The 24,175-nt window shown below is 44.3% G+C and overlaps 1 protein-coding gene across 1 annotated transcript in view; it reads left to right on the top strand.

Annotated features, from left to right (window-relative positions):
- The window catches only part of LOC112619060 (nmrA-like family domain-containing protein 1), a 21,209-nt gene extending 7,834 nt beyond the window's left edge, over positions 1 to 13,375 (top strand). The window contains exons 2-5 of the mRNA XM_025376854.1: positions 459 to 697; positions 3,233 to 3,482; positions 7,311 to 7,501; positions 12,160 to 13,375. Of these exons, the coding sequence (XP_025232639.1) occupies positions 459 to 697; positions 3,233 to 3,482; positions 7,311 to 7,501; positions 12,160 to 12,339 (860 nt within the window). The 3' untranslated portion in view covers positions 12,340 to 13,375. The remainder of the gene's footprint in view (positions 1 to 458; positions 698 to 3,232; positions 3,483 to 7,310; positions 7,502 to 12,159) is intronic.
- The last annotated feature ends 10,800 nt before the right edge of the window (positions 13,376 to 24,175 follow it).

Below are 24,175 nucleotides of genomic sequence, written 5' to 3'. Positions count from 1 at the left end.
AAAAAAAAAAAAAAAAATATATATATATATATGTGTGTGTGTGTATATATATATATATAGAGAGAGAGAGAGCGAGAGCGAGAGAGCACAGGAACTTCTTTTGATGAATTGTCTGAATAACCCCAACATAAGATCTACAACCAGGTAAAAGTAGAATAATTGCCCTTGTTGAATCTGGAGAACCTATGGGCATCCCTAATTTTGACACCCTGCTCACTTGCCCTTCTTGTTGTCTCAAGCCTCTCCCACTTCTCTCTTCCTATGTCCTTTGCAAAAATGCCTCCTAAGAGGCCACAAAGAACTTAGTTTGAAAGCCATGGGGATATGTGAAGTGCCATGTAGCACCCCCTGAAGTAGGTACTACAGCAGCTCTACTCTGAATCATGGGATTTCTGGCCTTCTTTCAGTGAACATTCTTCTTGATCCTTCCTGTGTTTCTTCTTCCCTTGACCCTGCAGGAGCTCAAGGTGGCTCTGTGGCCAGGGCAATTTTGGAGAGCAAAAAATTTGCAGTGAGAGCAGTGACCAGGGATGTAACTCGACCAAATGCCCTGGAGCTCCAGCGCCTTGGAGCTGAGGTGGTAAAAGGTGACCTGAATGATAAAGCATCCGTGGACAGTGCCTTAAAAGGTGCCTATGGGGCCTTCTTGGTGACCAACTTCTGGGATGCTCTCAACAAAGATAAGGAAGTGTTTCAGGTAGAAACCAAATTGTTTCTTTTTTCCTTTGAGCCCTTTCCTCTTACCCTCCCTGGCAGCTTCTTTCCTTCCTAGAAGGGGACAGGCCTTCAATCTGGGCAAATATATGTCTTACATCCCCTTTGGCATTTATAAAAAACATGTACTTTAAGTACTTGTTAAAGGTATCTTTGCAAAATTAATGTTATGTAGCATCTGTCTAGGTCTCAAGACCTTGAATATTCCAGAGTGACCGTTTAATGAAGCTAGTCATTGGATTACCCCCGAATTTGAAGCTAGTCTGAGAGTGAAATGGAAAGAATAAAGATGTAATTTACACTTCATTTACACTTCAGATAGATAATTTGGGGATGGGAACATAGAAAAAGAAATAAACGAGCAAACAAACCCACAGTGAATTAAATTCAGGGAAAATGAAAGTTTGTAGAAAAAGTAAATGTAGGCTGGGCGCAGTGGCTCACGCCTGTAATCCCAGTACTTTTGGAGGCCAAGGCGGATGGATCACCTGAGGTTGGGAGTTTGAGACCAGCCTGAACAACATGGTGAAACCCTGTCTCTACTAAAAATACAAAATTAGCCAGGCGTGGTGGTGCATGCCTGTAATCCCAGCTAATTGGGAGGCTGAGGCAGGAGAATCGGTTGAACCTGGGAGTTGGAGGTTGCAGTGAGCCAAGATTGGACTATTTCTCTCCAGTGTGGGCAACAAGAGTGAAACTCCGTCTCAAAAAAAAAAAAAAAAAAAAAAAGAAAAAGAAAAAGAAAAAGAAGAAATAAATGTAACCATAGAATATCACATAACTCAGCTTCAGCTGTGTGTAAGCACTAAATATTGATCTAGCCAAAAACAATGATTGGGAGAATGAAAAAAGGGAATTGTGTATATGTGTGGTGGTGGTGGTGGTGGTGGACAACGTGAGTGAGTAAGAGAGGAGACAGAGCGAGTGAGTGAGGGAGAATAATTAAATCCTCATCTTTCATAGTAGGAATTTAGTAGATATTTCAAATTGAAAAAATCGAGAATTAGTGGTATAAACATTTACAAAAATAAACAGCTAAATGAAATTGAAGTGTTACTTCTGGAGAACAGTAATCAGCATGGGGCACAGGGAACTTTATTTTATTTGTTTTATTTTATTTTTTTAGAGACAGGGTCTCACTATGTTACCCATGCTGGTCCTGAACTCCTGGGCTCAAGTAATCCTCTCATCTCAGCCTCTTGGGAATTTCTTTTTCACTATAAGATCCGCTCCCTCCCAACCCATGACAGTACTATTTGAAATTTTAAACTATGTATGTGTATACATTTGAGAAAAAATGAAGATTACATTTAAAAAAATATAATGGATGGTATTAGCCACTTGAAGAAATGGTACAATTCAAAAAATCGAGAGCAGGATCAAACTATTCCAGGAATGTCTCTTGAATTAATGATACCATTCACAGCCTGTGTTTTAGTGATAAACTCTGGAAGGGCTTATTTTAGGAGACTTGAATTCTACTTCTGATATTCACTTACTAGAAACGTAGGGGTACAAGTCACCTCTCTGCTTCACTGGTTAGCCTCTGCTAACCCAGATTAATTATGTCTTCTCTGCCTGCTGCATGAAGTTTTGTAAGGAAAAGTAAGAAAGAAAACGCAAAAAGGAAGGAAAAAAAGAAGAGAGAGATGAAAGTGCTTTGGAAAATTTGGACCTAAAAACACACAAAAAAGAGAATATATATACTTATGTGTTTGTGTGTGTGTATATACGCCTCCATTATGCCCTCAATATCCAAATGGTGGGTAGATATAGTCCATTACTAGAAACAATTATAGAAAATAAATAAATGCGATTGCAGTTGATCACAAAGACACTGAGCCCAGAGAAAAAGGCCATCTCTTCCTGGCCAGTTGCCACCAGGTTGCTTCTTAGCTTCAGACAGGTATCTGGGGTTCCTTTCTCCTCTGCCCCCTCCCTAATTTCTTATTCTACTACTCCCCCACCTCCGGTGTTCTGCTGACAGCCCCCATGGGAGCAGGCTGAGGAGTTGGAGGTTTTGGAGTGGAGCCTCTGCTCAGCAACGCTGGTGTGGTGGCCTCTCATAAGGTAAATTGAATATATTTTGAGGCTGGTAGAGCTTCCTCTCCATAGGGATGAGGGTAATAAGAAAAGGAGCGGGTGGGCCTGGCGCCGTGGCTCAGGCCTGTAATCCCAACAGTTTTGGAGTCCGAGGTAGGCAGATGACTTGAGATCAGGAGTTTGAGACCAGCCTGGCCGTATGGTGAAACCCCATCTCTATTAAAAAATACAAAAAACTAGCTGGGCGTGGTGGTGCCCACTTGTAATCCCAGCTACTCGGGAGGCTGAGCCAGGAGAATCACTTGAATCCAGGGGGCGGAAGTTGCAGTGAGTGGAAATCATGAGACTCTGTCTAAAAAAAAAAAAGCAGGGGGCAGGGAGGGAGAGGGGAGTGGAGGAGATTCTGCTCTGAATATCTGTCCGAATGCAAATACAAATACAGCGGCCTATATGAGGATTTACTTTTGACCCTCAGGGGAAGCTGGTGGCAGACACCGCCAAGCATCTGGGTCTGAAGCACGTGGTTTACAGCGGCCTGGAGAATGTCAAGCGGCTGACGGATGGCAAGCTGCAGGTGCCGCACTTTGACAGCAAGGGCGAGGTGGAGGAGTACTTTTGGTCCATTGGCATTCCCATGACCAGTGTCCGCGTGGCGGCCTACTTTGAGAACTTTCTCACGGCGTGGCGGCCAGTGAAAGCCTCTGATGGAGATTACTACACCTTGGGTAAAACGAAATGAAAGCTCACCGGGCACCTGGTTGCCCTCCTCTCCACTCACCTGCCTCCCTCTTTCCCATCTTGCCCCTCTGCAGTGGATACCTACCATCTGAGTACCTTCTATGTGTTTAGCTCTGTGTGAAGTGCTGAGAGGGATGCCAAATTGTCCTAGGCTTCTCTAGGGCACTACACTAAATTGCTCTTCTAGGGCAGAGAACTAGATCTGGGATCAGAAGCACAAAGGGTTACATTTCCAATCTTAACATACTGAGCCTCCTTAATGTAAGTACTGGAGTTAGCTATGTGACCTCCAACCTCAGTTTCCTCAGGTTATTTTTATTTTTATTTTTTGAAATGGAGTCTTGCTCTGTCGCCCAGTCTGAGTGCAGCAGCATGATCTTGGCTCACTGCAACCTCCACAGCCTGGGTTCAAGCGATTCTTGTGCCTCAGCCTCCTGAGTGGCTGAGATTACACGCACCCGCCACCACACCTGGCTAATTTTTGCATTTTTAAATAGATACAGGGTTTCACCATGTTGACCAGGCTAGTCTCAAACTCCGGAACTCAAGGGATCCAGCCAACTCAGCCTCCCAAAATAATGGGATTACAGGTGTGAGCCACCATGGCTGGCAGTTTCCTCAGGTTTAATGGGAAAATTGGACAAGATGACTTTTTTTTTTTTTGAGTCTGGGTCTCTGCTGCCCAGGCTGGAATGCAGTGGGTCTTTCGCCCATACTGGGTTTCATTGCTCACTGTGCAGCCTCGAACTTTTGGGCTCAAGCATCCTCCTACCTCAGCCTCCTGAGTAGCTAGGACTACAGGGGTATACCATCACATCTGGCCAATTCTTATTTTATTTTATTTTTGTAGAAATGGGGTCTCTCTTTGTTGCCCAGGCTGGTCTTGACCTCCTGGGCTTGAGTGATCCTCCCGCCTCTGCCTCCCAAAGTGCTGTGATTACAGGTGTGCGCTACCATGCCCAGCCTCAGGATGACTTCTAAGAGCCCTTCTAGCTCATCCATCTGACCTTCTGTGGCAACAATGGAGGAAAAGTGTTCTTCTGATCTGGGTCCCATGGTCAGAATTAGAGCTTAGAGGGACTGTGACCTGCCTGGGAGATAGGTTCCCAGGCCCTACCTGCACAGAGTCCAATTCCATAGGTCTGGGTTGACACCTGGGAGTTTTAACAAGGACTCCAGGTAATTCCAATGCTGCTGGTCCACTGGCTGGCATTCCCCTTCCCTTTGGGGACACTTTCTGTGGCCATGGTCAGAGTTGGCCTTTGTGCAGTAGATGGAATGTGGAAATACCAATGACAACAATTCAGGCTTTCTTCCTTGATTCAGAATTAACACTCATCAGAAGCTGGGAGGGGTGGCCTGTGGTCCCAGCTACTCAGGAGGCTTAGGTAACAGGATTGTTTGAAATAGAATGAGGGACGGGAGGGTAGTAGAAGGTGAGGTCAGAACTAACAGAGGGTCTGGTTGTGTAAGCTTCGTAAACAACTAGCTTTTCCTCTGAGAGACACAGAGAGCTATCAGAAGGTTCTGAGCAGACAGGGCCAGGTGCAGTGGCTCACGCCTGTAATCCTAGCACTTTGGGAGGCCGTGGCAGGCAGATCACTTGAAGCCAGGAGTTTGAGACCAGCCTGGCTAAGATGAGGAAACCCCGTCTCTACTAAAAGTACAAAATTTAGCTGGGTATGGTGGTAGGTGCTTATAATCCCAGCTACTGGGGAGGCTGAGGCAGGAGAATTACTTGAACCTGGGAGGCAGAGGTTGCAGTGAGCTGAGATTGCACTACTGCACTCCAGCCTGGGTGACACAGCAAGACTCCATCTCAGAAAAAAAAAGAAGGTTCTGAGCAGATGTAACGTTCACCTGAGCTGGGTTTTTTACAGGGTCACTCTGATTTTTATGTTGAAAAGAGACTATGAAAGGGCAAGAGTTTGGCCGGGCGTGGTGGCTTACACCTGTAATCCCAGCTCTTCGGGGGACTGAGGCTGGTGGATCATGCGGTCAGGAGTTTGAGACCAGCCTCGTCAAGAAAGTGAAACCCCGTCTCTGCTAAAAATACAAAAATTCGCTGAGCATGCGTGCCTGTAATCCCAGCTACTCGGGAGGCTGAGGCAGGAGAATTGCTTGAACCCAGGAGGCGGAGGTTGCAGTGAGCTGAGATCACGCCACTGCACACTCTAGCCTGGGTGATGGAGCAAGACTCTGTCTCAAAAAAAATTTTTTTTTCATATTTTTAGTAGAGACGGGGTTTCACCGTATTAGCAAGGATGCTCTCGATCTCCTGATCTCGTGATCCGCCCGCCTCGGTCTCCCAAAGTGCTGGGATTAAAGGCATGAGCCACTTCACCTTGGCTGTTATAGCATTTCTGACAGGCTGCCTGGACAACATGGTGAAACACTGTCTGTACTGAAAATACACAAATCAGCCTGGTATGGTAGTGGGTGCCTGTAATTCCAGCACTTTGGGAGGCCAAGGCGGGCGGATCATGAGGTCAGGAGATCGAGACCATCCTGGCTAACACGATGAAACCTTGTCTCTACTAAAAATACAAAAAATTAGCTGGGTTTGGTGGCAGGCGCCTGTAGTCCCAGCTACTCAGGAGTCTGAGGCAGGAGAATGGGGTGAACCCGGGAGGCAGAGCTTGCAGTGAGCAGAGATCGCGCCACTACACTCCAGCCTGGGCGAAAGTGCAAGACTCCGTCTCAAAAAAAAAACAAAAACAAAAACAAAAACACAAAAACAAAAACAAAAACAAAAAAAAAGAAAGGGCAAGAGTGGAAACAAGGAGACAAATTTTGCAATAACTCAAGTTACGAATGATGGTGGCTTGGACCAGGGTGGTAACATTGAAGATGATGAGAAGTGGCCAGATTTTGTACATATCGTGCATATGATTTCCAAAGAAAAAAAAAACAGGATATGGGATGTGAGAGAAGTGTCAAGGCTGACTGCAAGATTTGTGACCTGAGAAATCAGAATGATAGAGTTGCCATTAGCTGAGGTGGAAGGCTGTAGGGAAGTTGTTGGGGAGTGTAGTTCAGTTTGGGGTCTGTTGAGTTTAAGATGTCTATGGAACAGTCAAGTAAGGATTTGAGTACGTAGTGGGACACATGAGTCTGGAATTCAGCAGAAGTTTTGGCTGGAGATATGTAAAATATGTTTAATCATATTTTTTAATATGTATGTAAATGTATGTAATCATATTTTAATATGATTTAATATGATTTAATATGTATGTAATCATATTTATAATATGTATGTAAAATATGATTAAACATATTTTACATACAGCAGATATTTAGTAAATGGTTGCTCTTGTTAATCAATATCCAGACACTGTAGTATTCTCTCTCTTTTTTTTTTTTGAGATGAAGTCTTGCTCTGTTACCCAGGCTGGAGTGCAGTGGCACGATCTCGGCTCACGGCAACCTCTGCCTTCTGAGTTCAAGTAATTCTCCTGCCTCAGCCTCCGGAGTAGCTGGGATTACAAGCACGCACCATCACATCTGGCTAATTTTTGTATTTTTAGTAGAGACAGGGTTTCGCCATGTTGGCCAGGCTGGTCTCGAACTCCTGACGTTAGGTGATGTGCTCGCCTCGGCCTCCCAAAGTGCTGGGATTACGGGTGTGAGACACTGCACTCGACCTGTAATTTCTCAAACAAAACCTTGTAACTGTGTATAGATTGTGGCCACTGGGTTTTACATTGCCTTCCCACACCTTTTGTTTAAGTGATTGATTAGTTTGGGTTGGTGGGACCTACCAAGGATGTGATATAATTAACTACTTATCTTTTTCTATTTTTTTTTTAAATTAGCTGTGCCAATGGGAGATGTACCAATGGATGGTATCTCTGTTGCTGATATTGGAGCAGCGGTCTCTAACATTTTTAATTCTCCAGAGGAATTTTTAGGCAAGGCCGTGGGGCTCAGTGCAGAAGCACTAACAGTACAGCAATATGCTGATGTTTTGTCCAAGGTTTTGGGGAAGAAAGTCCGAGATGCAAAGGTGAGTTCTTAGGGGAACATCCATGTGATCACAAGAGACTACCTTGGTTAACATTCCACTGACTTACAAATTTTGGTAGACTGTGGATTTAGGCAGGATTGAACTTAAACTTTCAGAAGAAATTGAGAAGGACTGTGGTTGCATAAATCTAACTTCGTTGATTGCAGCAGTAGAATCTCTCCCATACGGCTTTATTTCTTTGGCTTAGGGTTAATTGACTTGTAAAAGTAAAATTACTTTTGAGTGGAAAGAACTTAGAATGTGAAGATTGAGATACAGCCTTTTCACACACACAATCCCAACTCCTCTCATAAGCCCTTGTTGCTGACCACTTCGGTCGGCCAGAACTAGCTGATGTGGAACAAGGCACTTAGCTTCATTGAGCCTCAGCTTCCTCAGTCGCAAAGTGGGGAATGATAGTATCTACTTCGGGTGTTCCTGTGAAAATTACAGAGAATATATTTAAAGGGCTTATCATAGTGTTTGGCACATAGCAGTGATGTATCGAGTCTCTGTGATGAACCTAGTGCTACTTTAAGGAATTTGCAGCAAGGTTGGAGTGAAAATGTTGATGCCCATCAAGTCACCATGATCATTATAAGACATAACTCTATAGGTGCTTAATTGTGTTGTTCAGACTATCAGTGCTATAGGTGACCAGAAAACAGTGGAAGAAGGTTTCATGGAAGACGTGGGCTTGAGTTGGTCCTTGAGGGAACACGACTGTGTATAGATAGAGGGGGCACCAAGAAGGCTGGCCTGGCTGATTCTAGAATAAACACAACAAAAAAGAGGCAGTATGGGAAGGAGGCAGATTCTGGCTCTGCTCCTATCCTTGGTAATTTACTTAACCCCTCTCCATCTCAGTTTCTTCATATGTTCCAAAAAAAGTTGTTATACCTCCTTCATGGGATCATTGTGAGGATGAAATGAGATCTGTACAGCAGGTGCTTGGCACTGGGTCTGGCACTTAGTAAGCCCTCAACAACTGATCATGCTATAAATCATGCAGGAATGGCCTCCTTGTGTGGGTGGCTGCCTTCTTGGGCTTGGGGGTAAGTTATTTTCTCCAAGGAATTGTGCCTGGCCAGGACAGACTTTTTACAGAAGAGTGAGAATTAGTGATATTGAGCATTACCAGCCATTTCCCCAAGCAGGTATTGGTAAGAGGAAAGGAAAAGAAAACAGGCTGTTTTCAGGGTACAAGGATAGAGTTGAGTAGTTCCAATAGAGACCTTATGGCCCACAAAGCCTACAATATTTATGTCTAGGCCTTTAAAGAAAAGTTTGTTTCCCAGCACTTTGGGAGGCCAAGGAGGGTGGATCACAAGGTCAGGAATTTGAGACTAGCCTGGCCAACATGGTGAAACCCCGTCTCTACTAAAAATACAAAAATTAGCTGGGCATGGTGGTGGGCACCTGTAATCCCAGCTATTGGGGAGGCTGAGGCAGGAAAATTGTTTGAACCCAGGAGGTGGAGGTTGCAGTGAGCCAAGATTGCGCCATCGCACTCCAGCCTGGGCGACAAGGCGAGACTCCGTATCAAAAACAAAACAAAAATAAAAAATAAAAAAAGGTTTGTTGACATATGTTCTAGAACATTTCCTAGAATTAGGAATAGAAGTTTGGATCAGCAGCTCTTGTGCTTCTAGAGGGGGTATCTAGATTCCCAATTCAGCCTTGGGTACTGAAGTTGTGAGGAGGCAAAGGATTTTTTTTTTTTTTTTTTTCTGGAAAACCAGTGTAGGAGTCAATCCAGCCACAAAACTACATCTGGTTATCTCATTGAAGCCACACACACATTTCTTGGAGAGATTAAGTTACTCCTATACCCAAGAAGGCAGCCACCCACTCAAAGATGGGCTCACAAGAGGATCTGCAAGGTTCCTTGTACCTGGGTGCACACTTACTTCTCAGTGACCCTTCTCCCAGGCCATTTGCATTTGGGTCATGTATTCGTTGTGTCTCGTGGGTTTGAACCCTGTAAGGAAGGAGAGAGAGAGTGTGAGTGTAGGGGATGAGTGTGTGTATTGATTCTCAGAGGATGCAGTAGACATTGTTCTGAATTGCTCAGAACCTTCCAAGCATCTGTTAGTCACATAGTTGGTCCCTGACTCTTCTTGGTATACAAATTGCTTTATAATGCAGCTGAAGCTCCTCTGGCACCTCAAGCTGTAGGGGATCAGAGGCTGGAACTTCTATAGAATGGTCTGATAATTCCGGGGAAGGGTACATCTCGCCACAAGGTGGCGCTCCAGCCCTCACGGTCTGACTTCCTCCCAACTCCTCAAGGGGGTGTGAAATGTCTGATTGAAACTGTCTAACCCCCAAAGGAAGATGGTTTTCTCAGAAAGTGAGACACAACAGAACAGGCCTCTTTCCTTCAAAAATCTGCAGTAAAAGAATTCCTTATTTTACTGAAGCATATTTGATATCAAAGTTATGGACAAAAGAGCGACTCAAGGAGACAGACATGGAAGAATCTTCCATGCTTCTCACACAGACTTCTATTTCCAAACTCACTTCAAATTGTCAATGGTTTTCTGATTTCAAAAATAGCAAATACTTATTGAAGAAAACTCAGACAATTATGAAAAAGAAAATACAAATCACACATAGTTCAATCTCTTAGAGATAGCTACTGTTAAGATTTGACAGATTTTCTTGTCTTTTTCCAGTATATGTAAGTATGTATATATAGGTATTATATATACATACGTATATTTATTATACGTATTATATATACAAACGTATATCATATTTATTATATGTATTATATATACATATGTATATTATAGCGTATACTTACATATTTATTGTATTAAATATATACATATGTATATGTATATATAAGTATGTGTATATATGTATATATTTAATACAATTATTGTATGTATATTTTATACATACAGTACACATAATGTATACACAAAAAAAATTGTATTTAAATAAATACTAGTATCTATTAGTCATATACTTGGTCCCTGACTCTTCTTGGTATACAAATTGTTTTATAATGCAGCTGAAGCTCCTCTGGTACCACAAGCTGTAGGGGATCAGAGGCTGGAACTTCTATAGAATGGTCTGACAATTCCGGGGAAGGGTGCATCTGGCCACAAGATGGCCATATTATTGTATTCAATATATACATATATACACATACTTATATATACATATACATATGTATATATTTAATACAATTAAAATAACACTAAATGTACCATTTTGTTTCTGGCCTTTTCAGTTAATGATAATTTTTCTATTTTGTTAAACTTCTCCAAAAACATTAAACTGCATTATGCTCTGATAGTAGATGTGCCACAATTAATTCTACCATTTCTCTATTGTTAGCCATGTAGGTTGTTCTTAATTTTCTCATTATTATGAATGCATGTGACAATCATCACTTTACCTAAGTTGTTTGTGTCTGTCACTTTTTTAAAGGCCAAGTAAAATTGCAAAGTCAGAGTTTATCTCTGAGGGCAAAAGACAGATTATACTGGATCCAATAGAAATGATTTTAGCTAATTCAGTAGGGGGGATTATGGATCTAGTTAATATTAGAAAGGATTCAAGGAGTGGATTTTATGGAAGGTGACAGAAGGCAGCTCAGTTGGTGTGGGATGGGCTCCATTTCTGCTTGGGCCTGGCCTTGGCAAAGGCTGGGGCAATTGGAGGTAAAATACAGACCTCTAACCAAGAAAGGGAGCAAGTATGGATGGGCCATCAGCCAGGTGAGAAGGAGAGCCTGGTGCCAGAGATGGGGGATCTTGACACCACATGGAGGTCCAGGTGGGTGGACGGTTTCAGAGGGCTGGTAGGGCAATATGAAGAGGAAGTGTAGGCAAAAGCACTGCGAGGTGCTATTCACATGAAGGCTGGTACAGATCTATAGTACCTTATTGAAAAGGCTTGGGGCCAGAAACAATTCAGCTTTAGGAATCTTTCAGCTTTTAGATAGGTTATTGTCTACATGTATTATATAACATCACCAGCAGGGGCTGGAACAGGAACCTGTAATCAAACACATCTGTATCTCTGCAGGCAATATTTGAATGTTTCCACTAAATGATATAATTAAAGACCGTAAATAGCTTCACATAGTTAGATCAGGTTTGCCACTAAATTAGTTCAAAAAGGTCAGTTTGCTGCCAAATGGCTTATGGGGAAAAAAAAAAAAAAAAAAAAGCTTTAGAGTCTCTTGGATTTTGGAATTAGGCTAAAGAATTGTGGACCTGGCTAGGTGCTGTGGCTCACACCTGTAATCCCAGCACTTTGGGAGGCAGAGGCAGGTGGATCACCTGAGGTCAGGAGTTTGAGACCAGGCTGGCCAACATGGCAAAACCCCCATCTCTACTAAAAATACATAAAATTAGTCAGGTGCGGTGGTGGGTGCCTATAATCCCAGCTACTCAGGAGGCTGAGGCAGGAGAATTACTTGAACTCGGAGGGCAGAGGTTGCAGTGAGCCAAGATTGCGCCACTGCACTCCAGCCTGGGCGACAGAGCGAGACTCCGTCTCAACAACAACAACAACAACAACAACAACAACAAAAAAGAATTATGGAACTCTATCATCATTAAGGTGAATAATGTCATTTCAAACTATTTTAAGTATGGGCTATAACATTTTCTGTCTTTTTATTTGTTCTTAAAAAGATTACCCCAGAAGTTTTCGAGAAGCTGGGATTCCCTGCAGCGAAGGAAATAGCTGATATGTGTCGTTTCTATCAAATGAAGCCAGACCGAGATGTCAAGCTCACCCACAGACTAAATCCCAAAGTCAAAAGCTTCAGCCAGTTTATCTCAGAGAACCAGGGAGCCTTCAAGGGCATGTAGAAAATCAGCTGTTCAGATAGGCCTCTGAACCACACAGCCTCTTTCCTCTCTGATCCTTTTCCTCTTTACAGCACAACATTCATGTTGACAGAACATGCTGGAATGCAATTGTTTGCAACACTGAAGGATTTCCTGCAGTCCCCTCTTCAGTAGTAAGCACTGTGTTGGTGATAGGACACAGTAATCTGATTCACATTTAACTTGCTAGTTAGTGATAAGGGTGGTACACCTGTTTGGTAAAATGAGCAGCCTCGGAACTTGGAGCTTCTCCCCTAACACTAATGGGAGGGCAGATTATACTGGGATTTCTCCTGGGTGAGTGATTTCAAGCCCTAGCGCTGAAATTCCCCTAGGCAGCTCCAGTTTTCTCAACTGCATTACAAAATTCCCAGTGAACTTTTAAGTAGTTTTAATTTTAAAAAATGAACATCTTTGTAGAGAATTTTCTGGGGAACATGGTGTTCAATGAACAAGCACAAGCTCTGGAAATGCTAAAATTCAGTTTTGCTTCACAATTGGAAGTTTATTTTCTGATTCATTCATGAAGTCATCTATTGAGCCACCATTCAGTTATTTGTCTATTAATTCCTTGATCCTTCATTTATCCATTCTGCAAACTTTTCTTGAGCACTAGCACGGGTGGCACATTTGTGGACTTCACTTCATTCCTATGTGTTTTCTTCTCAGAGTGATCCACTCTCAGAAAGGCTCCTTTCCAGTTTGTGGTTGGGTTGGAGTCAGGTCAGGGCCAGAGGGCCCATCTCCCCATTTAGCTCTAGGCAAAATCCAGGGGATCTGCAGTGGGGAGTGGGGACAGGAAGCTGGAGGGAAGGCCTGTGAAGTGTAGGGATGTGGAAAGAGGAGGTGACAGAAGGACCCCATAGGACCTTCCTATATCTCTGGCTTAGCATTTTTTACATCATATTGTAATCGTCTTATTTGCTAGTTTTCTTTCTTTCTGTGAGTGACTTACGCTCATCTTATCCCAGTGCCTGGTACATAATAAGTGATCAGTAAATGTTGATTGACTAAATGAGTAAATAATCAATTCTATTATTACAAGAAAAGAGTGGCCAGGCACAGTAGCTGATACGTATAATCCCAGGACTTTGGAGAGGCTGAGGTGGTTGGATTGCCTGAGTCCAGGAGTTTAAGACTAGCCTGGGCAACATGGTGAGACCCTGTCTCTGGAAAAAAAAAATTAGCCAGGCCATGGTGTTGTGCTCCTTTGGTCCCAGCTACTCGGAGGCTGAGGTTGCAGGATCACCTGAGCCTGGAGGTTGAGGCTGCAGTGAGCCGTGATCATGCCACTGCACTCCAGCCTGGGTGACAGAGTAAGAACCTGTCTCTAAATAAGTAAATAAATAAACAGGTGCATTGCTTGTGTGTATTGGGGGTGTGGTTCTTACTCCGCCAAAAGAACTAGCAACTGCTACTTTTTAAGGGCAAGAGATTGGCCTCTTCTGGGAATGGAGGATCCCCCACTATCCAACGTGTGACGATGGAAGCCCCTGAGCAAGGACAGAGATGGTGGAGCCTGTGTGAGAGCCCTTGGCCTGGAATCTCACTCAGGAGAGGGAGACTTGGTGGTGGCAAAAGACAGCCTTTTCTGTTTTAGAGCTCCAAGCGATACGTGTTGAATAAATGATGTTGAAGTTGTTGCAGACAAATTTTGATTCTTGGGGGGCAATCACAATTGAAGTGCATTTGAGGACCAACCCCTCTCCTTTTCAAAATACCAAGCCCCCAGCAATCAATTCAGTGCAACTTAAGTGCTCAGCCCTGGGAAATGGGCCTGGATAAATTTCTAAAAAGGGAAAAGAAAAAAAAAAACAAAACCCTAAACTAAAAATAGGTGACTTATTACTCATCTGGGTGGGCCAGATGGGAAGAATGACTGCTGTTCCCTAAATAAACCTCAGGGTCCCCCATGTGGAGAGTGACTACAGGCCTAAGGGTCCCCTGGACTTTTTGTGTGTTTGCTGGGATGGCAGGTTGCTTCTTGTGGACCAGGATAGCTGGGCATGGTGACTCACACCTGCAATCCCAGGACTTTGGGAGGCCAAGGTGGGAGGATTGTTTGAGGCCAGAAATTTGAGACCAGACTGGGCAACATAGCCAGACCCTATTTCTAAAAGAAAAAAACAAACAAACTCAGCCAGGCATAGTAGTGTATGCCTGTAGCCCCAGCTACTTGGGAAGATGAGGCAGAGGAATCGCTTGAGCCCAGAAGTTTGAGGCTTCAGTGACCTGTGATCATGCCACTGCATTCCAGACAGAGTGAGACCTTCCTTCTCTCTCTCTCTCTCTTTTTTTTTTTTTTTTTTTTTTGAGACAGGGTCTAACACTGTCACCCAGGCTGGAGTGCAGTGGTGCAGTCACGGCTCACTATAGCCTAAAACTTCTGAGCTCAAGCGATCCTCCTGCCTCCACCTCCTGAGTAGCTGGGACTACAGGCACACAGTACCATGCCTGGCTAATTCTTTTTGTATTTTTGTAGGGACAGGGTCTAGCTATGTTGCCCAGCCTGGTCTCAAACTTCTGGCCTCAAGCGATCTGCCTGCCTCAGTCTCCCAAAGTGTTGGGATTACAGGCATGAGCCACCATGCCCCGCCTACCCTGTCTCTTAAAAAAAAAAAAAAAAGGGAAGAAAGAAAAGAAAAAAAGAAGACTGAGACAGGCCAGGGCTGCATAGCCATGGATCAGTCCCAACAATTGTTTCTGGAAAGCATGAGAAGTCCTTCCAGGATTTAGAACCAGACTTTACAGTGGCTGATCTGAAATGAGACTGTGCACTTTAGGCACCTCAATCTCACATAACAAAGAAGAGAAAAGAACTTCCAATTAGTCTGAGACATTTAATATTTGTTGACATTTTAATATTTAATAATAGTGGACAAAAGATTCCACCACTATCCTCTCCCATTCCTACCCAACAGTCTCCAGGCCAAGGGAAGGAAAGGATTCCCTTTGCAGTTGTTCAGGATAGAGACCTGGAGACCCAAGAGAGGCACAGAAGGTGGAAATGGGGCCGTGCATCTCAGTGAACAAGAGCACCCTCTGTTGTCCAAGAGTAGATTAGGGTTGGGGGTGTGGGCGATGGAATAGAAAGGATGCAGATCTCTCCCTGTGATTCCAGGAATGACCCTAGAAATCCAAGCTACAAAGTCAGATAATCCTAGATTTGATTGCCTCTGCCACTGACAAGTTGTGTGAACTTGGTCAAGTTACTTGATTTCTGAGCTTGGTCTCCCCATCCTCACTGGGGACTGCTGGGAGGACTAAAAGATTGAAAGCATGAGAGGCAGTTTGTATAGTCTTTGCCAGGTAGTAAGTGCTCAAGAAACAGCTGTAATTATTCTCTCTCTCTCTCTTTTTTTTTTTTTTTTTTTTTTTTTGAGGCTCTTATTGCCTAGGCTGGAGTGCAATGGCGCGATCTCGGCTCACCGCAACCTCCGCCTCCCGAGTTCAAGAGATTCTCTCCTGTCTCAGCCTCCCGAGTAGGTGGGCTTGCAGGCGCGTGCTGCCACGCCCAGCTAATTTTGTATTTTTAGTGGAGACGGGATTTCTCCATGTTGGTCAGGTTGGTTTCAAACTCCCGACCTCAGGTGATCAGCCCGCCTCGGCCTCCCAAAGTATTGGGATTAAAGGCATGAGCCACCGAGCCCAACCAAGAAACAGCTATAATTATTCTTGAGCATAATTCCTCCCCTTGCCTCCTTCATATGCCTCCCAAAGTTCTGAGGTGCCTCCTGGGCGGTTCCCGGTGTCTGACCTTGGCCTCCTGGACTGCAGGTTCATCATGCTCTAACCGCCCCCTGCCAGGTGTCCTGTCCCTTCCCATCTCCCTTCTTCCACCACTAGATGGCAGGACGAGTCCAGCATAAGAAAGGATCGCTCCAGCCTCATCCCAGGTGATTTTTCCCAGGGCTTTTTTGGGAAATAAAGCCAAAGGGGATAGTTATGCGGCGCATCTTAAAGCCTTGTCGGTTACCCTCCGTGGCCATTTCGACAGACATGCGCTGGTCACCTTCTCTGGAGTGAAGTGCCTTCTCCGTGCTGGATTTGAGATTAAGGGAAGAAAGGGAGGACCAAGGGATTATCCAAAGGCTCCAGCGCTGGCTCGCTCCACGGCAGAGAAAGACCTTCAGGCTGAGGGTGAGTCTTCAGCATAGAGGGGCCCCAGGCCCTGCTCCAGGAGTGCAGAGCACAGGGCCTGCCCTTTCTCCGCCTGGCAGCTGGGGCCGAACCTTGCTGGATGCTGGTGTTCCTGCTGCTGGCTTCTCCGCCGGTCACACTGCTTGTCATCCTCTCTCCGACCCAAGGGACCTTTGCAACTCTGAAGCCCCATCAAGACTACACAAGGGGCAGAGACGGTTCACTAAAAGGAAACTGGGGCACTGTTAGGAAGTGCACACTGAACGGCTCTCAAACATTGTCCATTCTCCCAAGTAACAGAGCAGAACACTCTGGCAATGTAGTCCTGTCTTGGACTCTTCATGGGAGTGAGCAGGAAGGCAATAACATGAATTTTAAACCATCTCGGAGTAGAAGTTGCTATAACATTTCTCTCTCTCTTTCTTTCTCTCTTTCTCTCTCTTTCTTTCTTTCTTTCTTTCTTTCTTTCTTTCTTTCTTTCTTTCTTTCTTTCTTTCTTTCTTTCTTTCCTTCCTTCTTTCTTTCTTTCTTTCCTTCTTTCTTTCTTTCCTTCTTTCTTTCTTTCTTCTCTCTCTCTCTCTCTTTTTTTTTTTTTGAGATGGAGTCTTGCTCTGTTACCCAGGCTGGAGTGCAGTGGCACGATCTCGGCTCACTGCAAGCTCCGCCTCCCGGTTCAAGTGATTCTCCTGCCTCAGCCTCCCGAGTAGCTGGGATTACAGGGACCTGCCACCACACCCGGCTAATTTTTGTATTTTCAGTAGAGACGGGGTTTCACCATGTTGGCCAGGCTGGTCTCAAACTCCTGACCTCGTGATTTGCCTGTCTCGGCCTCCCAAAGTGCTGGGATTATAGGCGTGAGCCACCGTGCCTTGGCTGCTGTAGCATTTCTGACGGGCTGCCCGGCTGAGTGTTGCAAGAGGATTAAAAATGTACACACCCTTTACTTGGCAAAACTCCTAAGAAACCATCTTAAGTAAATAAACACAAATATAGATAAAATATAATTTTGAAGATTTTATTTGAAAGCATTTTTTTATGAGAGCAAAAAAAAAAAAAAAAAAAACATGGAAGTAAGCAAAATGTTCAGCATTTAAGAAATGGATAATTAAATTACTGAAGTTTAAAAATTCCTTTAAATTTTAAGTTCTTTAGAACTAGCATTTGTAAAGAATTTTTACTGAGACAAATTATGTTTTAAGTGAAAAATATTGGATTATGTCCAGCATTATATCTAGCCTAATCCCAACTGTGTAAACTACATATACGTAGTAAAACATTGGAAGGAAAAAAATGCCAAAATGTTAATAAAGGTTTTCACTGAGGAAAAATATTGGTTGATTTCTAGTTTCCTTAAGTTTCTTCTTTCCCCTGGTTTCCCATAATACAAATTGTTACTTTTGGCCGGGTGCGGTGGCTCATGCCTGTAATCCCAGCACTTTGGGAGGCTGAGGCGGGCGGATCACTTGAGGTCAGGAGCTCGAGACCAGCCTGGCCAACATGGTGAAACCCCATCTCTACTAAAAATACAAAAATTAGCTGGGTGTGGCAGTGCGTGCGTGTAGTCCCAGCTACTAGGGAGGCTGAGGCATGAGAATCACTTGAACCCGGATGGTGGAGGTTGCGCCACTGCACTCCAGCCTGAGCGATAGAACAAAATTCGGTCTCAAAAAAACAAAACAAAACAAACAAACAAACAAAAAAGTGTTACTTTTATGTTGAACTTGTACGTAAACAAGAGTTATTTTAAAAATTTAACAAATATTATTTATCGATTGTCCTGTCTTCCTTATAACAAATATAATAATTATTTATGAGTGTCTATTATGTCCTAGCCACTCTGAGAGCTGAAGGCATACACTTTCGTTGAATCTTATATCAACACTTTAAGAAAGATTATCTTCTCATTTTACAGATAAAGAAATATACTTCACAGAGTTTAGGTAACTTGCTCAAAGTCACACAGGTATTACACAGGTGGTGGAGTCAGGATTTAAATCTAAGTCTGTATATCTCCAAAGTCCATGAGCTTTTCACCACACTAGGACTTCGATCCTGCCTCCTAACCAAGGGATGCTTGCAGCTCTGAAGTCCCATCAAGGACCACACAAGGGCAGACTTCTCAAGTTATAAAGGGATTGGGTCATCAGATTAATTCAGAATTCAGTTGTTTGGAATTTGGACATATTCTCCTCGGAAACAATGTATAAATGCTAATGTGCAACACTGTATAAAGATCAACTCTAAAAGTTGGTGAAACCCATCTACCCATATGCTGTGAAACCACAACTTTCCATAGGATATTGCTTGTTAACCCTGTCTCCCAGATGCACACACACGAGAATAACGAAACTAACACTGGAGTGAGGACAAGGCAGTGCTTGGCGGAGGGCGGGCTCAACATTCGCGCATGTGCAGAAAGAGAAAGCAGAGCCACTGTGTGCTCAGGCTACCGGCAAAGTCGTGGATCCTTGTGGCTAACGGGGGGGGCAAGACAGAGGTCATGGGGTTGAGTATGGAAGCCCTGCGTGGAAACCGAGGGAGCCTTCAGGAGGTCTTGGGGGATCAAACCCAAAGGTTTCCAAGAGCCAGGCTGGTAGATGAAGGAAGCAAGCCAGATGTAACACAGAAGGGAGTGGTGGCGACTGTGCCAACAGGAGACCATGCGACCCACCTAAAGGCAATAAAAATAAATTTAAATAGAAACACATTGACAGTCAAATGTAACTTGTGGCTGGGCGCAGTGGCTTATGCCTGTAATCTCAGCACTTTTGTGAGGCTGAGGAGGGCGGAACTGTTGAGGTCAGGCATTCCAAACCAGCCTGGCCATCATGGTGAAACCCCGTCTCTGCTAAAAATACACAGATTAGCCAGGCATGGTGGTGGGCGCCTGTAATCCCAGCTACTTGGGAGGCTGAGTGGGGCAGGAGAATCACTTGAACCTGGGAGGTGGAGGTTGCAGTGAGCAGAGATCACGTTACTGTACTCCAGCCTGGGCGACAGAGCGAGACTGTCACAAACAAAAAAACCCCCAAAAAACCCCAAATGTAACTTGTGTCAGTTATTACTAAATGGTGGTTTTCTGACTTTAGGATTAATTCCTGAACCCTCTGATTTTGTGGAAGGGCTGGGAGTTGGTGAAGCTGCAGATATTGTGAGTGGCTGCGGATCACCAGAGGAAGGATCACCCACAGAATGCCAGTGTCCTCCTCTTTGGCAGTGGGGAACTATTGAGTGTTATTACAACAGCTAACATCACCTTAATCAGTATAGTATTTTTATGCCCATTTTTATAGAAAAGTAAACTGAGGCTCAGAGTCGAGTGGGTGATGGCTGTGGGGTGAAGGGGTTGAGAAGCTTGTCGGCAGGCCCCTCTTATCTGTATTATTACAAGTAAAGCATTCCCTCATTGCTTCTGGCAAATGATTGGCCATGGGGAAAAGAAAGAAGCAAGTAACCAACATTTGTTGAAAACTGTACTGTTTCACAGTCATCATTTTATTTTTATTTATTTATGTACTTATTTTGGAGACAGGGTCTTCTTTGTCATCCACACTAGAGTGCAGTGGCATGATCACAGCTCACTGCAGTCTTGACCCCCCAGACTCAAGCGATCCTCTAGCCTCAGCCTCCCGAGTAGCTGGGACTACAGGTGTGCACCACCACGCCTGGGTAATTTATTATTATTATTATTTTTTTAGCAGAGGCAGTGTTTTACCATGTTTCCCAGGCTGGTCTTGAACTCCTGGGTTCAAGGGATCCTCTCACGTCAGCCTCCCAAAGTGCTGGGATTACAGGCATGAGCCACTGCCTGGCCTCATTGTCACTGTTTTATTTAAGCCTATTATCTCCCTGAAAAGTTGGTGGATGTGGCAAAGACTAGCTAGATGTTTACTAATTTTGTTTCCTTTTCTTCTTTGTTATACAGCTGGATCTCATTTCTCAGTGTTTTTTTTGCAATTACTACAGCTGTAGGACTGTTCTAGACACTGGCATGTGAGTGGAAGTGGTGTGTGACACTTCTAGGCCTGGCATAAAACTCTTTCACTTGCCACAGTCCTCCATCATCTTCCCCTCACCTTTGGACTGATGTCCATGTTGATGACCTTGGTGGAGCCCAGCCACATAAATTCCCTCTTAGAGGAGAGTGGATCATACATAGATTAGGAACACCTGTTTTCAACTTTATGTGAACAAGAAATAAACTTCTAATAAACTCTAATATTAGAGGCAATTGATGTTTTTGAGGGTGTTTGTTTATTATAGCAGCTATCATCACCTTAATTAGTACAGTATTTTAATGCCCATTTTATAGAGAAGTAAACTGACACTCAGAGAGTCGAGTGACTTGCCCAAGGTCACACAGCTGAAAAGTAATGAATTTGAACTCAGATTTATCTAGCTTTTTTTTTTGGAGACGGAGTCTTGCTCTGTCACCCAGGATGGAGTGCAGTGGTGCAATCTCGGATCACTGCAAGCTCCGCCTCCTGGGTTCACGTCGTTCTCTTGCCTCAGCCTCCCAAGTAGCTGGGACTACAGGCACCCGCCACCACACCCAGCTAATTTTTTTTTTGTATTTTCAGTAGAGATGGGGTTTCACCGTGTTAGCCAGGATGATCTCTCAATCTCGTGACCTCGAGATCTGCCCACCTCAGCCTCCCATAATGCTGGGATTACAGGCGTGAGCCGCCGCACCCGGCAGATTTATCTAGCTCTTAAACCCAGGATCTTTTTTTTTTTTTTTTTGAGACGGAGTCTCGCGCTGAAACCCAGGATCTTTTTACAATGACACACTGCCTCTAAACTCAACAACACATTCTGTAGTGCCTAGTTTGTGCTTTTCGTATTCTATTGGAAACCCCACCCCACTCACATCTGATGGAGCCTCCAAACACAAGCAAACGAGAGAGAAGAGCTGGGGTAATGGGGGGCTGAATTATCTAGATTTCAATTTAATATCAAGTTGCTTAGGGGGAAATCCACAGGCAGCTCCCAAGTCCTTCTGAAAGCCAGGTGGGGGCTGCTGGCAGAGAAAAATGGGGCCTGTAATTTCCCTGCCTGCCATCAGGGACCTGAAAATCCTAGGGGAGTTTTTAATTCCCAGTGGCACTCTTGCTGGTCCTCTTGTTCATTAACATCTGTGTCCCTCCAATTTGGGCTCTGGCTTGAACTCTATGAACTGCTCAAAGAGGCTCTTGCTACCTCTTTGTTCAAACAGACAATGGCTGCAATAACAAAGAGGAAAATCAGATGCAGGTGAAAGTTTATTTTTAACATTTCCGAGGCCAAATGAGGATTTAACATGAAAATCAGAGCCCTCACTTCCGCCTGCGCTCTCCAAAAGTGGCTGGGGTACTTTTGGCTGGCCCAGACTCCAACATGCTTGGATCGCTTCCAAATGAGTACACCACTGATGAGGTAGACAGTTTAGTCTTTCTGAGCCTTCTTTTGTCAAGAAATAGACATTTTGTTTGGAGATGAGGTTAAACTTGAACCTGTACATTGTGATTAGCTTAGGAAGCCAGGCTGCCCTGGCCACCCCAAATATGTGAGGTTGTCTTTATGTATTTTTTATTTTTTATTTTTTTGGGACAGAGTCTCGTTCTGTTGCCCAGGCTAGAGTGCAGTGGCACAATCTCAGCTCACTGCAACCTCTGCCTCCCAGGTTCAAGCAATTCTCCTCCCTCAGCTTCCTGAGGAGCTGGGATTACACGCCTGCGCCACCATACCTGGTTAATTTTTGTACTTTTAGTAGAGACAGGGTTTTGCCATGTTGGCCAGGCTGGTCTCGAACTCCTGGACTCAAGTGATCTGCCCGCCTTGGCCTCCCAAAGTGTTGGGATTACAGGCAGGAGCTACCGTGCCCGACCCTGCCTTTACATTTTAGTCAAATCAGACTGAAGCCTGAACAAATGTGTAATAAAGTGAAAATTCTTTGAAACCATGAGTCTGAAAGCTCCCTTCGGGATGAGCTCCTAGCCTGCCTGTCTTCTGTGGCTCCTCTGAAGCTTGCAGACAGCAGAGGCCTGTGAGGTTCCTGTGAGAAACCGCAAGAATTACCAGGAGCTGGTGTGCCTGGAGCACCTGCATTGTGCAAAGTACTTAACCCCATTATCCAGTCATCATAACCATCTCCTGAGGTCAGAATCATTATCAGCAGTGTTTGAGGGAACCAGCCCAGAAAGGTGCAGAGTCAGCCCATTCCTTGCAGAGCATACCTAAGATTATTCGACTCCAAGGCCAATTTTCTTTCCATTGTACCACAGTGTGAATGAGCATTAGTTTTCTTTTCCCTGATTTCCCACCTACCAGCAGGAAGCAGAAAAGTGCAGAAATGATCCTGTTCCTTCCTCCTGAGAACCCAACAGTTGTAGTTTTCCTGCAGAAACTCAGAAAGGAGGAGTTAGGGGTTCATGATCACCATGATTATTATAAAATGGTTCCAGAAAACTAAGCAAACCAACAACAACAACAGCAACAAAAACTGAAATGGCTTGCCCTTCTTCTTATCCTTCACTTTAAGCTCAATTGGCTTTCTGATATAAAATGGCCTTCCTTTCTGTTTCAATTCTTCCATTGGCAAGTCTTGAGCAAAGGGTGGATTGACGAAGAAAGGAAAAAGGGAGCAAATGGTCCTAAGGGCTAAGAGTTGCCCTTCTTTTTTTAAGACACCTGGTGAATATTCCCTCCTCTCACTTGTGTTTTATTTCAGCCTGTCTGCCCTAGGGCTCCTCCATAGTTCTGATTGATCAGCCCCACCACTATCCTGGTTCTTACCCTTTTTCCAGAAAAAGAGATATTCCTTGAGGTTACCAAATCGGTTCTCCTCAACTCTCCATCTCCAGCCAACACCTGTCACCCAACGCTGCCCTGTGTTACCCCATTTACCACCAGTAACTTTTTTTTTTTTTTTTTTCCTGAGACAGAGTCTTACTCTGTCTCCTAGGCTGAGTGCAATGGCGTGATCTCAGCTCACCGCAACCTCTGCCTCCGGGGTTCAAGCGATTCTCCTGTCTCAACCTCCCAAGTAGCTGGGATTACAGGCCCCCACCACCACAGCTGGCTAATTTTTGTATTTTTAGTAGAGATGGGATTTCACCATGTTGGTCAGGCTGATCTTGAACTCCTGACCTCAACTGATCCACCCGCCTCGGCCTCCCAAAGTGCTGGGATTACAGAAGTGAGCTACTACCAGTAACTTCTATAAAGCTCAACAAGGGTAAAGTCAAGGGCAAATCTTCTCCCTCAAACCAACTTCTTTCTTTCTTCTCATCTTTAATAGGTCCACTGCCAGCATCCAGGAGCCCAGGCTTGCAGTCAACGACTCTTCCTTTCCCGTTAACTCCCATAGTCTGTCATTCATAAATTCCTATTTGTCCTTTCTTCCAAATGCCTCTTGCATTTCTTACTTTTCTGTCACTCTGTCTGCCTTCATCCTAGCCCAGAGCCTGCCCCTGGGCTGGTCTCCCTATAGACTTTTCCTTTTCTAAACTATCATTCTACTCCATTCATCTATGCCTTCATTCATCAGAAGAGCATTTGTGGAGCACTTAGTGCCAGACACTGCACTAGACACTAGATGCACCCATAACACAGACATGGTCCTGCTGGGGAGGCAGGTAATTAACAAGCACCTACAGTGTCTTGCGGTGAGTGTGATGATGGAGGAAGCCCTTAGCTG

The sequence above is a fragment of the Theropithecus gelada genome, chromosome 2 (genome assembly GCF_003255815.1).
Source record: "Theropithecus gelada isolate Dixy chromosome 2, Tgel_1.0, whole genome shotgun sequence".
NCBI classification, from domain to species: Eukaryota; Metazoa; Chordata; class Mammalia; order Primates; family Cercopithecidae; genus Theropithecus; species Theropithecus gelada.
The sequence above is the reverse complement of the archived record's forward strand: the minus strand, read 5'-3'. Positions and strand labels throughout refer to the sequence as shown.